The sequence below is a fragment of the Sodiomyces alcalophilus genome (genome assembly GCF_042370955.1).
Source record: "Sodiomyces alcalophilus JCM 7366 unplaced genomic scaffold ACRALscaffold_9, whole genome shotgun sequence".
Classification (NCBI taxonomy): domain Eukaryota; kingdom Fungi; phylum Ascomycota; class Sordariomycetes; order Glomerellales; family Plectosphaerellaceae; genus Sodiomyces; species Sodiomyces alcalophilus.
Genome location: NW_027263540.1, coordinates 739223 through 757467, shown reverse-complemented (window position 1 = coordinate 757467; position 18245 = coordinate 739223). Strand labels below are relative to the sequence as shown.

At 40.7% G+C, this 18245-nt stretch overlaps 2 protein-coding genes across 2 annotated transcripts; one reads left to right on the top strand and one right to left on the bottom strand.

Moving 5' to 3' along the window:
* Positions 1 to 8174: 8174 nt before the first annotated feature.
* On the top strand, positions 8175 to 9152 carry ACRALDRAFT_2044810 (uncharacterized protein; the record flags this gene model as incomplete). The annotated part of the gene is made up of 2 exons (XM_071021473.1): positions 8175 to 8849; positions 8958 to 9152. 2 exons carry the CDS (start codon positions 8175 to 8177, stop codon positions 9150 to 9152), a joined length of 870 nt encoding a protein of 289 aa, XP_070871304.1.
* A 159-nt stretch (positions 9153 to 9311) lies between these two features.
* Positions 9312 to 10096, bottom strand: ACRALDRAFT_1033023 (uncharacterized protein; the record flags this gene model as incomplete). Its single annotated transcript, XM_071014934.1, has 2 exons — positions 9312 to 9452; positions 9542 to 10096. 2 exons carry the CDS (start codon positions 10094 to 10096, stop codon positions 9312 to 9314), a joined length of 696 nt encoding a protein of 231 aa, XP_070871303.1.
* Between the last annotated feature and the right edge of the window lie 8149 nt (positions 10097 to 18245).

The window sequence follows — 18245 nt, the reverse complement described above, 5'->3', positions numbered from 1 at the left end:
GGTGATTCGGCGAGCTTCTTTATAATTACTCGATTAATCTTGTTTTATTATTAAAGATATTACGAAAATATCGTAATTAACGCCTCTTATATTAACGTTAAGGGGCTAGCGACGGATCGCCGATTAACCTATAAACCACTATCCTTAGCACCGAGCGTAACCGGTATATCCGTTAACCCCTCGTTTTTATCCGACGGTTCCTATTTAGCCACCGTCGTTATTAACCTTAGTACGGCGGGCGGCTACCCGGCGTCCGCTTCGCTAGCTCCCCCCGGGGGGACGCTCGTTCCTTAAGTCTTTCTCGGTGGTATCTTTAGCCTAACTACCTTAAAGGTATAGAAGTTAAAGAATTATAACAAAAGGAAAGTCCGTGGACTTTAGTTAAGGAAAAGATATTATAGAAAAGGCTTAATAACTTAGTATCGCAGAGTAATTATAGTATATTTATTAATTAAGCGCTGACTTTAAACCAAGACTTTAACTTAAGGGATTAAACTGATCCCTTAACGTACGCCTAGAGATAGGTTCGGATCGGTGGTCCGTGCGCGGTTATCGGTCCGACTATATGCCGATGGATCTGCGATTATCTTATTATAAATTCTTAGGCCTTTTTAATATTAGCGAGTTTAGCGGTAATCTTATTTAATAGGGTAATTAAGATTACGGTAAGGCCGGTAGGGCCTAGTTAGAGTCTAGGCGCTACCCTCCTAGTTTCTAGGAAAAAAACAGGAGGTTATCCTAAGTTCTTTATTCTAATCGCGGTAGCAGGGCTTAAGATCAGGTCGGGGGAGGAAATAGTAACTCTTTTTCTAGAGGTTTTTAAGAGTAAGCGTTTACTTATAAAAGGGCTAGGCATAGCTAGTATTACTCTTACGGGGGGCCGGAGGGCTTAAGGGGTCCTAGAGGGGTCGGAGTCCGGCATAGCGGCCCCCTAGGCGGTGGCCGGAGCCATGCTTTAAGGAGCGGAAATTACGTTTATTAGTGTTTTCACTATAGAACAGTGGAATACACTAATAGTCCTAAAAGTAGGAAAATAAATAGGAAGGAGAGTTAAAAGTATCTTTAGGACCACGATCTATCCGCCGGTAGTCCTCTCTATTATACTATACTAGGTCGGCCCGGATAGTACTAGTCACGGAGCCGACTCGACTATCTATCTCCGAATACCGCGCCCTATCTAATCCCCTTCGTGACTATTAAGATATATTATTTCCTCCTATTTAGGCTATCCCTGGCTTCGATGAATTATACCCGTAATAGTTTTAGAGGACCCTATATAGTCTTTTAGGTGTTTACTATAGGATATCCACTGCGTTTTCTCCCTAGACTAACGGGCAGACTAAGCGTTAGAATCAGAGTATTAAGTATTACTTTCGTGGTTATTACTCGCGGGAGTAGACCGACTAGGTAGATAAGCTATCCTTTACATAGTTTACCTATAATACCGCGTAGCACTCGGTACTTAAATAGACGCCCTCCGTGGCGTTAATAGGCTATAACTCTTATAGCCCTAATAATATCCGGTTACCTAAGTTATTAAACGTTAAGGCGGTATCCGCTAAATAACGGGTAAAGCACGTAATCGCTAATCGTTAAGTAATAGAAACTTTTATTCAGAAGGCTTAATAGTCTTATAAAAGGTTCTATAATACCGGGCGGACTTAATAGCGGTTTAGGGTAAGGGACTACGTTTTAGTCTCCTTAAAAAAACATTAAGTAAAAGCGGCCTGATAAGAAACTCTTAGATAAGTACCTCGGGCCGTACTGTATTATATTAGTTATTAGTTATTAGTTATTATAGTCTCGCCTATAAGTTAGATCTCCCGTAGTCCATAAAAATTTATAATATGTTCTTAATCTCGTTATTAGAGCCCTGGCGGTTTCGTGATAGTTAGGCTCCCGAGCCTATAAAGGTAGATATTGAGGTATAGGAGTTAGAGGAGTATAAAGTAGAGGAGATTTTGGCTTATCGGTTTAATAGAAAGAGGAGGCAGTATTTGGTTAAGTGGGAGGATTATAGGTAGAAGGATAACACCTAGGAACTAAGGCGTTATAGCCTAGAGGGATTTCTTTAGGAATATCACGATTAATAAAAAAAGAGGGCTCGGAAAGTGCGGAAACTATGATAACCCTATATGGTCCCTCGTTTTCATTATTAATTTATTATATTATAACCCCGGAGGGTCTTGTTACTGTCTTTATCTTGACTAATTTATTATATCGTGTCCCTAAACGCCAGAAGAGTAAATAAAAAAAGAAAAATAGTGGTGGTTATACTATATATATATAGTGCCCGCCCGTGTTCGATTATTATATCCATTTCTTGCTTCATGCCTATAGACCAGCGAAGTATTCCTTATCGTCACTATCGCCGTCGGCCTCCGTGCTACTAGCAATCTATAGAAAGTCGCGAATCTAATAAAGGGCCTTCGTCTGCTTACGGGACTCCCGGGCTTAAATATTATATAAGGCTACCTAGGCCTCCGTAACTATATTAGTATAACGACGCTTATACCGAGCCGCGTTAAAGTCGCGGGAATTATAATACTGGTTATTGGCGTAGGCGCGTCGTAGCTCCCTCTAAAGCTTATAAGCAGCAAGCTATCGTAAAGGAGTTAATATAGGAACGCGATAGAAATAAGGGAGAGATAACTTATAAGTTTTTTATCAGTAAAGCCGCCACACCTTACCGCGTCTATAGGGGCCTTTTATATATTAATAGCAGTATAAGTAGCCCGGAGGTTTATCTGCTCCTAAGTTAGTATACCGGGGCGGTCTATATAAGACGGGGAGCATAACTATACCTCCTCGTACTTCTTACTATTCTGCTTATACTAATAGTAATAGCACTTAAATAACTATCGGCTAGAGTTACGGCATAAATAAAAGATAATTAGGCCTTAGCTATCTAGGATAATATTAAGGAAACCCGAGCAGCACCGTTAATAGGGAGGGTCACGGAGGTCACTCCCTATAACCACTTCCTGGACCGGGTAAAGGCCTAAGGGATCGCCGTTATTAGAAGGCGTAGTGTTACTATCGCCTCTGTTAGCCCCCGGACCTTTATTAGTAACGTTATTGTTACTAAAGATATTTTACCTAGGAAGCTCTTACCTCCGCTACGGATAAAGTTATTATTATCGTTATCATAGTCTACTAGCGGCGGGCCTAGAATCCTCTAATTACCGGCGGACTAGCCACCGGTGGAACTATTATCTAACCTAAACGCCGGGAATATCTTAGTAACGACCTTATTAACCTTAGAGTCGGGAACCACGAAGGTCTATTTATAAACGGCTAGGCCCCTCGCTTTAATAGGAGTCGTAAGCGACTCTGTACTAGGTACGGCTAACCCCTTTATTTTAGCGGGTATCTAAGGCACTACGCCGGGTATAGCGGACCCTTTATTAGTTAGGCGCGCTTTAGTAGGAGTTATAAGTGACTCCGCCCTAGGCACGGCCGGCCTCTTCACTTTAGTGGGCGTCTTAGACCCCGCGCCGGGTATAGTTAACCTATTATTAGTGCCACCCTTCTTAGTGGTCTTCTTAATAGCGCCATCCTTAATAACAGAGGTTTTATTAGTGGCGGTATTAAGGCCACCGCCGGCCTTCTTACCATTCTTTATAGGAGTAACGGGTTTCTTAGCGGGGGAATTACTAGCGGGTTTAAGTAGACAGGCTAACTTATTAGCCGTATATAACTAACGCTTCTAAGAAGCTATGCTAGAACGCGGGGGTTAGTTAAGCTTAGGAAAGCATACACGACGGTCACTTATATTATTATTCCACGAGGAATTAAGGTATATTATTATCGAGAATTATTATTAGTTAAGTGATAGATACTTATAATAAGCTGCTCCTAGATATGAGAACTACTAGAACTAAGAGATAGCCGGGAACCTCGCGTAATACGATAAAAAGATCCCTAGAGAACCCGGGACGAACCACTAAGATAAGGCCTTATAAGTAGCCGGAATACGGTAATAAGAATTAACTTATAAATAGAGCTTCGTGATAAGGCTATTGTAATAATTACTCGAATAAGTAAATAGGAGAAGAGGCAAAATAATAATAAGCTAGGACGACTAGCTAGGATATATTCTATATTAGTCACCGGACCCCGAGTAGAGCCTATAAAGTTACTCCCGCCTACTCTACGATCTGGGTATACCTGTTATATTAGGAGCGTACCTATAGTTTATTATTTAAATGATAATAAAGAGTCGCGTATACTCCTTTAAGTCTATAGGCTTTATGTTTAGCTAGGCGATCCGATTATTCACGGGTTATTCACGAGGCCTTTAACGATATCTTAAAGGCGGAGTGTTAAAGGATCTACAAAGCTTTATTTAGGCTTTATTATAATAGTTTAGAGGTTTAGGAAAAGTCGATCTTTATATTTATAGTTAGCTCTAGCTTAATAAGTTATTTATAAAAGGTCTTATAGTAGGATAGCTATAATCTGGATACGAATAGTGGCTTATAAGCTAGAAGCCTAGTATAGGCTGACTTAAGCTATTTATAATCGGGTACCGTCCCGGGCCGAGTCGTCTCTTCCAGAGCTATGTCCGGAGGATATGGTTTAGAGGGGAAAGGGTCCTTATAAGGGAACCCGGTTAACTATATTACTCCTAGGGATATAAGCACTAGAAAGGGGGCGTGACATTAGGGGTATAATTTACTAAAGCCAGGGATAGACTAAATAAGAGGAAGTAATATATCCTTATAGTTATAAGGGGATTAGATAGGGTATAGTGTTCGGAGATAAGCGGTTAAGTCGGCTCCGGGACTAGTACTATCCGGACCGGTCTAGTATAGTGTGATAGGGGGGGCCACTAATGAATAGCTCGTAGTCCTAGGGATAGTTTCGAGGGGATTCTCTAAGGTTCCCGGGGAAAAGGCTCTGGTTATCTATAAAAGGGGTGTATAAAGCTATACTCGTACTTAGAGGTTTAGCGAATAATTTCACTCTTAATTCAACCCATTAGTATACATTGCCCTCTTAATTATCTTACAACGTCTCTTTACTCTTTACACGAAAACCCCTAACACGGAGCTAGTCACCTCGACTATATACTAGGTGCACGACCACTATACTATAAAGGCCCGATATATATATAATAGCATACTTCGAGCCTATTCTCTAGTTAGGCAGCGAGGTTAACGAACCTCTCCTAAAGGCTACGCGTACCAGCCTTAAGGCTCGGGGGTAAAACTATTTATAGAGCCTATAAGGCTAGAATAGAGGGAGGAGCTTAGAAACCCTACGAGGCCGGAGCTAGAAAAGGACTCTTCTATAGCCGCGATTAATTACTAACGCCTAGATAGTCACCTTCCTACTTTACCGGAAACCCCTCCTTAAGTAGGGCTTATAGCGGCTGCTTTTACGGGCTATATACCTTTGAAGTAGGGGGAGGGGGGGCTAAATTTTAAAGCTATAGCAGTAATCGTATATGGATCTCCGTGTTTAAGGCCGGAAAATATACCCTATTAGTCTATAATTTAAATAGTAAGCCGCTAATAAAGTTAAAGATTAAGAAGGTACTCGAGAAATCACCACGAAGAGTAACTATAAAGACTATAACTCCCGCAACCCGACTGTATAAGATACACCGTAAATACCGACCGGCCCCTCTAAAAACCCAGTAAGACCCTAAAGACCACCTATAGAAGTCTCTATTCTAATAAGCCTAAAGAGACTATTTAAAGAGTTATAAGGAGATAGACTCGTGGATCGCGGTACTAAAAACCAAGGCGAAGGGGTATTAGGTGCTCGGTTATATATAGGTAATAACCTATAAATTCAATAAGCAAAGCTTTCTATAGAAATATAAGACGGGATTAATAGTCCGTGAAGATTAATAGTAATAAGACTTATCAGAGGATACATACATGGCTATTTTTACTGGTTATTCCTTTGGATTACTAATAACAATCGCTGCCCCCTTCGACCTATTCTTGATATAATACCATATTCTTAACGCGTTTATACACATACCTCTGCTACACGATACATATACGGTTCCTGCCCGGGACCGTGGCGCCGGGTTAATTATTACTACTAAAGAAAGCGTTATCCCGGATTACGGGAGTCTTTATTATTATAGTAAAAGTATATTATAGAAGTGCTATTAAGGGACAGGTTAAAGATAGTGCCGTAGGAGCCCTATTACTTTATACGCTATAGGCTAATCCTATTATTTAACGTGGACGATATTATAATAGACTTTAAGAAAGACTTTAAGAAAGAGATAGAATAGGGTGAGGATATTCCGACTGGGGCAATCGGATATTCCGACTGGAGACCTATGTTAACAGCCGGTGCACCCGGTAGCTTGTTCCGATGGTACCTAGATACTTCTAAAATAACCGCAGCGACGATACCGACGATAGACTTAATTAATCGTAGCGACGATACACTTAATCGATTATAGCGACGATACCGACGATACACTTAATTAATCGGAGCGACGATACACTTAATCGATTATAGCGATAATACGGACGATACACTTAATTAATCCTAGCGACGATACCGGCGATATACTTAATTAATCCTAGTAACGATACACTTAATCGATTATAGCGACGATACACTTAATTAATCGTAGCGACGATACACTTAATCGATCCTAGCGATAATACGCTGAATTGATTGTGTACGTGTCTGTAAGTATCTAGGCATAAGAGGAAGTTGTTGCAGCTGGCGTTAGGCATTGTTAGTAGGGCCCTAGTCGGAATATCCTATTGCCCTAGTCGGATTATCCTCACCCATAGAATAAGCTATTACTAGCCCCCGAGAGTATTATACCCTATAAGGCGGGTAGCCACTATAATAGTTCCTTAGTATTGACGTTATTCGGAACTATCCCTTAACAAAGATAGAGTTATTATAACGCGATTATATTATAAAAGTAGGATATCTATTATCTACGGTATTTAATTATTTGCCTATAAGCCCTATAAAGCCGGCAGAGCTGCTACCGTATATAGGGAAGTCTACCGCTGTTAAGAGCTCCTAATATAAAATAGGATCTGTTTTATATACTATAATAATATTCTACCCTGATATCGTGTTTCTAATATCTCGACTCTATAGATTTAAGGCTAACCCGAACGATTAGTATTATAAGGTAGCCGACTATCTAATCAGATATCTATCAGCTACGTAAACCTACGCCTTAGAGTTAGGTAAAGGCGATTCTATTGAAGTATTTACCGACACGTTCTTTACGGATAACTTAATTAATCGAAAAAGCAGCTAGGCTTTTACGATACGCCTATTTATGGTATACTAGCCTAGCGTGCCAATAAATAAGTTACCGTTATAACGTTAATAAAAGAGACGGAGCTGCTTTTACTTATATAAGGTATAAAGGAAGGGATATTTATATAAAGGGTATTAGAGACGATAAGTATAATATTTAACTATCTATAATTAAGGGTATAATATAATAATAATTAAACGATACGCTTTATAATACCTACTATTATAGCGTTAAATATACGCTTATAGTATATAGATATATATAATAACTGGTTATAAGAGGAGTAGCAGGTTAGAAGGATTAAAGTTAGCTACGTTATAAGCGGTAAGATAATCGCGGATAGATTAACGATAGTGCTATTTAAGGAAAAGTTTATAAGTTTTAGAAAATAGGTATAAGGAATAGATATATAGAGACGTTTTTATATAAAAAGGCTAAAGGAGATCTTACTAGAGTATTTAGAGGAGCTAAGAAAGAAATTCGATAAAAGCTACGTGGACGCTAAAAAAGACGATATACCGATAAAAGAAGCCTATAAATACCTTTAAATAAGCAGCTACCGAATAGCTATTTAGTTAGAGGGGTGTGTTGTATAGGCTGGCCCGAAACAGGTTCGGAATAAATTATTCCGGGCGCCACAATAGGAATAGACCTGCCGCAGGAATAAGGACAGGATTTTAGCACTTGGATCAGGGATTTCGACAGAGAAAATTAAATTAATAGATCGATCGCCTAATTCTACGCAATTGAGTTATACGCTGTTTGCAACACGTTGTCTATCGAATATGCGAGACTTAGGCACTGACGTCTGACACCTTTCGTTGCCCCGCAGTTAATTCCATTTGGTCGCCGAGTTTATTCGTCTTTATACTGTTCCACGCCCTTTGACTTGTCTTTTCGGTCGAGAATGTCCCTTAGTGATTGGACTCTCCGGACCTCCTGGGAGGTTAAGGCTGAGGCAGGTGAACCCCTGGCCTCTATTCAAATCCGCGAGCTTCAAACCTACATCCGGGCCGGTGTGGACGCCTGGGGCAGAAGGGGCAAAGAACAGCCGATACTCGTGTCGGCCGATTTGTCCCTGGCTGACCGCTTCCACACAGCCGCCTCTACGGACCGTGTAGGCGACGATACCATCCACTATGGCCTTCTCGCCAAGGCCATCCTGGCCAGTCTCGTCAGCCTTGAGACGCACCTGGGCGCTTCTAATATCACCCTTCGTCAGGCTCTCGAGTACCTTATTGACGATGTAACTTACCCGGTCTCGTCCTCCACCACTACTGTGAGGCAACGCATCCTCGTCGACCCTGACAAGTTGCGGTTTGCGAGTATCACGCTCACCCTTCCGAAGGCATCCCTTCTGGGGGATGGTGTCAGCCTTTCCAAATTCTTTTCCTTCCCACCAACCTCCACGGCGGCGACATGGGGGGTCTGCTTGAGTATCCATCGACTTCGTGTGCCAACGCTCATCGGTGTCAACGACAATGAGAGGGAAAGGAAACAGGTCGTCATCGCGGACATCGACGTCGACATGCTTGACAGTGATGCAGACATGTACACGAACCTCGAGGCTATCGTGGTTAAGGTAATTCTTAATTCGATTGCTTCTATTCCTTCCTGCGTCTCATACCTAACTCTCACCACGCAACCTCACTAATAAGGCCGACTTGTTCACAATCGGGGTCTATTATAGACTATGGAAGCGTCTTCCTTCGAGACACTCGAGGCACTTGCCATGGCCATTGCCACGCAGCTTGGAAATCAACTGAGGTGCGAGCCCCCTGGACGTAGAGGTTGGCATCTCAAGGTTGGCCTGGAGAAGCCAACGGCTGTACCCATGTCCCAAGCAGCGCGGGTCGTGTACAGGACGAGCTCCCGCAATGTTTGAAAGTATTACCCCGGTCCATAATCCAATTCCAAATGTCGGAATGGGTGTTTCTAAATTCAGTTCATTGCTAGCCAAAACGCATCCCTTGGACACAGCTGAGCTGCGACCGCTGGTGACCAAACGACCAGAAACAGCAACGGGGCTGTTGCTACTACTATGTCACCTGAGTTTGTCGCAAAGGGGTGTGTCGCCGTTGGTGATGTGCTGAAGGAACGCTGAAGGAGGGTCGAAGAGCATGACGTGAAAGTGTTCGATGGCGTGGACAGACTTCAGGCTGCTCCAATTCCTAAACCAAATAACCTACCATTCCCATCGTCATCACGAAAAGGTTAGCGATGAACACGCCCGCATTTAACAGTACCTCCTCCCATTGACTGTCTGTATCATACCGTATCTTTAGGCAAGTATGCTCGAAAAGTCTCCCCAACATACCGATCAATTTCCGTCCTAGTCGATCCCTTGAGGTCGCCAGTCATGGGATCGTCCTCCAACTCAAACTTAGTCCATACAACCAAGTGTTTGATTCGCTCATCGATCCCATATGGCCAGTCGTTGAATAAGATCTTGACATCACTTGGTTCTTCAAACGGTCTTCCCTTGGGCTGTAATGGTTGCACCCAGCCGAGCCGCTGTTTTAAGATAAAGTTCGCCACGGTCCCATGCTCTTTCATCACTTCATGGACGAAAATTTTGTACCGCCTCAGCTCAGACGGCACACGCTGAAAAGAGTCCAGCCGGTTTTCCGCCACGAGCTGTTTTAACTCCGACCAGCTTTGTCCCCTGTATGCATTGTCTGGAGTGCTTAGAATGCCGACGTCTTTAGCGCTGAGGTCCCGCAGCGCATCAGGGCAGTGGTCCGACCTCCCCTCCGGGGGTACATTAACCTGCCAGTACGGCAGATTAGGAGTAGGAACACTGTCGATAAAATTCGGAAGACAACCCATCACGTATCAGTTCGGGGACGGAGGGCGAAAGACGTGGAAAATAGGGTGCGGTGCGGTACAGTAGACAGTAGGTATTGGCTTCTAATTCACAAGCTGTTAGTTCGGGCCCGTTCGACAACCTTTATCTCAGCAAGCTCAGACCACCCTGGGGAGAGGAGCGTGGCGTAGTACATACAGGAACTGGATTTATACAGAATTACCGGTATAGTACGTATATATAGGTCTATTTTGGTAATCTAGCTAATTATAGGCTTCTATTCTATCTATTGTATTCTCTCCTGTAGGGAGGTCTGAGTCCTGAACGTAAACGGAACCGTAATTTATAAACGCTGGATTAATCCTTTTTATATGTTTTGGCTATATAACCACGATATCTTTATTAAATCTATTAATCTTTAACTATCGAGATCGCAAAAATCAGGGCATTTTTATAGTACTGATATTATCGCCACGATAGCCGATAATCCTAGTAGCGAGCTAAGCGAGCTCTTTACCATACTAAGCGGGCTAAGCTAAGCTAACAGTTTAACTAACACCCTAGTTAGTAGTAATTGGACTGCTATTCCGTCACCTCGTTCTAGTTCTAAAGGGTATAAGGATAGTGATTTTAAGGGTAAAGAAGAGGATAATAATAAAGGTAAACTCCCTAATAAGATTATTAGTATAACTCTTGATCTATGGCATAGAGAACGTGTAAAAGCTTGTCGCCGCAGTATAGTAGCTGCTTAGTTAATTAAGGCTTTCATTACTATATAGGTAAGGGAGCCTTATCGGGTTCGTCGTCTAAAAGACGCCCTCCTTATACCTACTATCTATAATGATATAAAGACCCAGGGTGTTATAATCTCTGCCGATAATAAAAGCCAGGATAATTAGGTCTTTAACTCCCTTAATATATGTTAAGAGCTTAATGCCTTAAAGGATAAGACTAGCTTTAATATATTCGACCTAATTAGCTATCGTAATATAGAAGATAGCGATATAACTATCGATTAAGTCTATAATACAGAATGGTTAAATAAGACGCTCTAGGGAGTTTAGAGTACTGTGTATACACACGCACCTCGCCTTATAACCCTGCTTAGCCAGCTAATAAGCTAATAGAGGGCTTTAGTTAATACTATCGTTAATTAGACAGGTAATATTAATGTTAACGAACGGCCTTTAGTATACGTTATCGCCTCTCTTTTACTCTCTAGCTATGCCGAGAGAAGCATTATATTCTTCCGTTAGGTTATTAGCTTATACCTATTATCTAACGGAACACCTCGACGCGTTATTAATAGCATGGCTTGACTTAGTATCGCTATATCTTATAGATATATTAATAATATACTGAATCGTATATCGAAGACGGCTATAGTAGGTTAGCTATTATCCCTATTCTCCTATAGTATATACTAACCTTTATATTAATCGATATTAAACGGGTAGCTTATAACTCGAACGCCGTTATCGTGTATAATAACTTTAATTTTCTTAATCGAGTCAGAGACCTCGCCGGCGGTAAGCAGGATCACTTTATTAACCTAACTAACTGACTTATCGTCTAATGCCCTAAACTTAGGGGACCGATTATATAGCGATAGATAGACTTAACTAAGCCTTTTATAAAGAAGATAGTGTTAAATTACCTGATCCCCCGAAAGCCTTTACTCGATAAGGCGTCCCGGTTTATAGTCTGCTACGCTATCGCTAATATCTTTACGACCGATATAAAGAAACCTGAACTACTGACCGTCGATAGGGTGACTTATACTAATAGCCTATACCTATAATTAGGCGCTATCTTTAAGAATAAAGGCATAATTATGGGCGTCTATGCCTTATATAAAGAGCTTTTTAAGTAACGATTAGCATTAAATAATAAGCAGACTATTAATAAACGACTTATCCTTATTTATAGCGACTAGAAGATAACCTTGTTTATTCGTAATATAAAATAATCATAGCTTAAGTCTAGGATTCCTTAGGAGCGGCGTGATTAGATACTTCCTATTACCACGTTCTTCCATATCAAACTTAATATACTAGAGATACTATTCTGTAACTTCTAGGATACTAGCGATTATCGCGTTTTATCTAGCGCTACTATATCCTATAACGTTATATAGTTTTAGCGTGGGCGCTATATTAATTATAAGAATATTAAGTACTACCAGGCTATACCGGCTTTTCTACACGGATTTATAGCGAGGATCCTAGCCTATCTAATCTATAAGCTGTTTTATGAATCCTAGGAAGAAGGCATAGCTATTATGCTATCGAATATTAAAGACGTAGTAAAGGAGATTCCCCCCGGTAAACTTAAAGAGTACCTTGATACGGTATAGAAGAAACTATTCACGCTTAAGGCCTGGCTTAGCGATACTGCATAACTAGATAATAGCACGATCGATGTTAAATTCCGTAGCCATTACCGTCTTCTATAATCCATCGAGGTCCTGCTTATTATTTATAAGGCTATCCGTTATAGAGACTTTGGTCTTCTCCGTGATATTATACCCTAGCTACCTATCTTCTTCTAGGGTGGTAAGTTATAGAAGTACGGGCCAGAGATAATATATTTCGCCTGGCTCTTATATCCAGATATATCTAATAAGAAAGTAAGCGAGGCTATATTAAAGGGTAGGGTTATTCGTTATATTACTGCTAGCAGTGGCTATAAAGCCATCGACTTACGGATCGAGCACGTTAATATATTCTATACGCTGGATATCAAATATAATAAGAATTCCACCCATGATATCTCCTTAACCTTTGAGAGACTAGCCCTAAATAGTAATTATATCGCTATTATTCGTAAGGCGGTGGAGAGCTTCCTTAGGACTAAGCTAAAGGGAACTTATACATATAGACAGGCCTTATACCAGATCATAGAATACGCCTATAAGCTATATAATAATAGAGCCACCCGCCCTCGGCGCTATAAAGGGCCTACTTTTAATACGCCTAATATCTACGAGTTTAGTTAAGAGGCACTTCTAAAGCGTCTAGAAGAGTTTAATAACTGCGTTAGGAAGCCACTTAACCCCGGTATGCAGGCCGGCGTGCCTGGAATAACCAAAGAAGAGGATATAATTAACTATTAAGAGGAGGGCGATTAGCTATTTACTAATAAGTAGTATAACCTTTAGGCTAGAGGTTTTAACTAGGATAATTAGAGAGATAATTGCAGCAATTATAGTTTTATTCTAGTGGTAATTATAAAAGCAAATACGATATTCTGACTCTCTATGCGTTAAAACGATTATATTATAATAGTCCCTGTTCCCTAACCACCATATAATCCGAGGCTTAAGAAATAAGATCGTTATATCTATAATTACTATAATTATTATCGTATAAAAAGAGGTCTAGGACCTAGAAGCAGATAATTGCTTCTAAAATTATTATAGTAGATATTATAAACTACTTATCTGGCTTGGTTTGCTATAAGGGATATTATATATACGTGCCGCCTTTATAAACTATAATAAAGAAGTGAGAATAATATAAGATATAAACAAATAAATAAATAGAATCAGAGATAATTACGAGCAATGATCTCCTAATTTACAATTACCTCTAGCCACCTCTTCGATTTTATCACGATTAATAATCTTTCCGATAATAGCAGTAACATCCAGTCACTATCGCTACTATTATTATGCCTCGTGATATCTACGATCTCCCGTCCTCTTCGGAGGAGGAGCGACGTATATTCTCTATTATCTACTTATAAATATTAGTATACTAATTAGGAGTATAGGTGAACCACTAGGCAAAAGACCTAAGAAGTATTAGAAGCAGAAGTAATAGCAGAAACGCCCTCGGATATAAGAGGAAGAGGTGGTGCTATACACAGGTTAGTTACTTATAAATAGCTTATAACTAGACCGTATGTAACTAATACTATAATCTAAATAGCGTATAAATATATTAAGAAGCACCTTATATATCGCCTCTCCCGCCCGGCTACCGGCGCCGCCTTTCGCTTTACGGAGCTGGTATTAAAGAGGGACCTCGTCGCTGGCACGAAGGGTGTATTTACTACTAATAAGAGCCAGAACGTCGCCGCTACTATACTATAGGTTGCCGGCGATAAGGCTCCCTCTTTATATAGTCGATATAAAAGCGGCTTCGGCCTATAGACTAGGTGTGTGGTGCCACCTCCCTCGCTACGTAGTATCACGAGAGGCGCTTACGCCTACTACTATTATAATAGCCAGGGAAGTAAGTGTTCCTATTATAACCGTATATACCTAGAATAACCACAGGAATTAGTATATCTCTAATAATCTAATAGAGTACCTTATATCCTCGGCCCCCCCCTCCTCGGCGCCCCTACCACTATCGAGCCCGCTAGCCGCCCCCCTTGACCCCCCTCCTATAATCGCCGTTTTACCGACTATTACACTACTCAGGTCTGCTAGCCCAGACCTATTAATATAGAAGAAAGAAGAATACCTAAAGATAACGGATACTTAGCGGGCCAGCGTTAAGGCAAGGCTTTAGATTAAGATGGCGGCCCTGGTATAGGCTAAGCTCGAGAAGCAGTAGTAATAGCAGTAAGAGGAGGAACCCGTTAAACCTGATACTATGCTGCTATAATCCTTTATTCTACGTTTATTCGCCAAGCTAAACGAGGGAGACGGCGTAGTAGATAGCGAGGGGGGAGGGGAAGAGGACGAACCGGATATTAATAAGCTCCTTGATATCTTAGAGCAGAATCCCGTTAACGTTTATAATAAGTAGTAAGGAATATATATAAATAAAGCTATTTATTTTAATACGGCATAATAATAATATCTATAAAATCTGGATTATGACTATAATTATATAAGAAACACGTAAGGCTATAAGCTTAATTTTACTATCCTTAACTATATACTAGGCTCGCGCTAAAATCATAGTGACTATTATCTCTTTTCCTTCTATAATAATTACTTTTATAATTACCGCTTTACCCATAATAATTACTAGAGTAATTATCTCTTTATTTCTTTATAACAGGGCCGCTAATAGATTAAAGGCCTGAGCCGCGAGGTCGTTTATAACCCTTCTTTGCCTTACGACCCTCCTACCTATATATAACCTCGGGTAACTTAGTAACGTAAACGTTAACTAATTCCTGCCTATAAGTCTCACGATATTCCTAATCTACTATACCTAGGATCTTATCGACTAACTCGGCGATATTAGTAAATAGGAGTTAACCCTTATCCTTAACGAGACCTGAAAATTAACGCGATATAGCCTACTAGAGGCGGTTCTCTATCCATATCTCCAGGATTAATATTATACGACGCTTTTCGACGCTAATAAGAGTCTAGGCCTTATCTAGACACTAGGGTCTAATAATTATCTTAAGGGCTAGGCGGGTAAGAGATCTAATAGATAGCATTTTCTTATTAGTATCACGAGGCTAGAGGGACGGTATTTCACCGAGCCTATGATTATAGACATTATAATAGACTTCCGTTACGACGGGCCGCTTATATTCGAGGTCTGGATTATTATAAGACTCCTAGAGGTAGTCTAGTATAGCCTTATAGAAGGACCCCTTTACCTTTAGGAACTTTATTACCTCTGGATAATCCTTAACTAACGACTCGCGTTACTTTAGCTTTAACTTCTGCTATTTAACTTTCTTCTCGATACCGAAGAGGGTCTAGTCCCCTATTATTATAGCACGCTGATCCTGATCGCTTATACCCGAAGCCTACGAGTTAGCTTCGCTCTAATCGTCCCTTTCTTAAAGCACTTAGTCTCTAAGGCGGCTAGGACAAGCAGGGTTATTTAAAATAGCCCGGCGAGACCCAGTTCCACGGCGAGAGATAGGCTTAGTCTATCTAAGATAATCGAAGCACTATTAGGGTGCGAATAGGTACGCGGTCCCTTAATCCCCTCCATTATAGTCCTTACGTATAGCACGCCCGAACCTCTAGATAATATCGGCTAGGTTAGGCTATAGGGGCAGACCGAACTATATAACGTTCTTAATATCAGGAATATCACTTCCTATACTTATAGCTATCGTGGCTAAAAGCACCCTAGTAATAGAGTCCTCTTTACGGAACTCTTTATATATAGCATCTCTATTACCCGGGCGGATATCTATATTATATCGACTAATAATCGCAGCGGCCTATAAGCTGCTATAGTCTCGGTTCTTACGCAGCTAATAAACAAAATATCTATAAGCGGTAAATAGTTTCGGCTTCGAGTCTAAATAGATAATTATCTTCGGTAGGTCCTAGGGTCTTAGCGTTATCTACAGGATAAATTCAAGCCGATAAGGGTCCGTTATATAACCACGGATAAGGGGCTAAACGATAAGGGAGATATTATATCTGTCGATAGAAGTCCTAAAGATCTTAAGAGTATAATCGAAGCCAGTATACTCTAAGATAAAGTCTTATCCTTCACGGTCCAGGGTTATAGTATAACTAAACAGAGGTATACCCTAAGGCATAAGCAGGCGAGCTTCCTAGATATAGGCAAAGTCCGGTCAGAATTCACGCCACTAGCTAATTATATAGACTTTATCGATAGCTAGGAGCCCTAGCTTGTATCCGAATACAGGATCGCGAGCGACAGCCTTAAAGCCAGGGCTTATTAACTACTTAGGCGATAGGATAATATAAGAATATTTCCCTTTACGGACGTTATCCTAGACGCGTCGATTCTATACTATTAGGACAAGGTTAGTCGCTATATAAAAGGAGAATAGTATGCTAATAGCACGAACCTTTCAATAAGTCTCGGCTTTAATCTAAATAGGCGTTAAGCCTAGGATATCTCGCTTAATAGCGTTAGCCTACTATACACCGAGTCGCGATAAAGGGATAATAATAACTATAATTTTAGCTATAATAGCTATATATGCATACAAGATCACACTCTTACCGTATCTAATAGCAGCGATAAGTATAGTATCCTTCTTATTAAATATAAGCCGTTAAACGCAGTCTACCTATCGCCGGCGCGGCTCCTAGACGCGTAGGATACGATAGATAACCTTCGATACGATAGCTCGTTACGCGCCGGGGTTACCTTCTACGTGCTTATAGAGCCAGTTAACGCGGCGGCGGAACTTATTATTAGGAGTACCACTATTTGTAAGCGACCTGTCTACTATTTATAAGCGTCTTAAGCCTAATTAGGAAGGTTACGCGAGCCCGCGCAGTAGTCTGTATACGCCACGATCTTGGCTATAGATGTCCCGTACCGGTACGTATCACGATAGAATTTTTATGGTGTTAAGACAGGCCTTAATCGCTACGACTTATACCTAATATTCTATATAGTAAAATCATAGCTATTTTGACCCTTTTTTTATTATATCAAAGTATCTTAGAACGCGTTATATCCTTCACTTATCCGAAACCCGTAATCCCGGCGTCCGCCTGCCCGGATATGCTACTAGTAGCCGTTAAGGCGTACTATCGTGGCTATAGCTTTAGTGTTATAAAGTTAGGTAATAGAAGACTCGCTAGCGGTATAGTCTCTCGGATTACCCTCGCCTATAACCGCGGCGGTGCGTAAAGGCTATCTAAAGCCGTTATAAGAGCTACTAAAATAACTAAAATTGGATATCTTTAGGCTACCGAGATAGTACTGATTAGGGAGGCGTGGTATTTCTGTATCGGCGATAAGGACTATTATAACCACCCTTTATTTATATTAAACGTGGCGGCGGCGTTACTAACCGCGAGGCTAGATTCGTAATAAGTGATTAGAGTATCGCAGATTAAGATAATAGTCGAGTAGTTATCGGGTATAAGTAAACTAACGGCCTCTTAAATTACTACGTAACTATAATAAACATTCAAGTACGATATCGCTAGCGGTCTTATACTTAGCCTATAAGATATCCGTAACTATTAATAATAGTTATAGCGGGAGAAGTACGGTCCTTTATTATCGATATAGTATTTCCTTAAGAGGTTAGAGGCGGGATTATTAGGCGAATACGACGTGTATAAACACTTTAACCACGATATAGGCCGTATCGATATAATCTTTTGGATATATCGAGACTACGTTAATTAATACAGAAAGAATCCAGAGCTTTTAAGTATAGATTACACCTATTCTATTAGTAAAAGCTCCGTGATTATTTACTATTAACTAACCTTTACTTAGGTAAATCGATTTAATATGC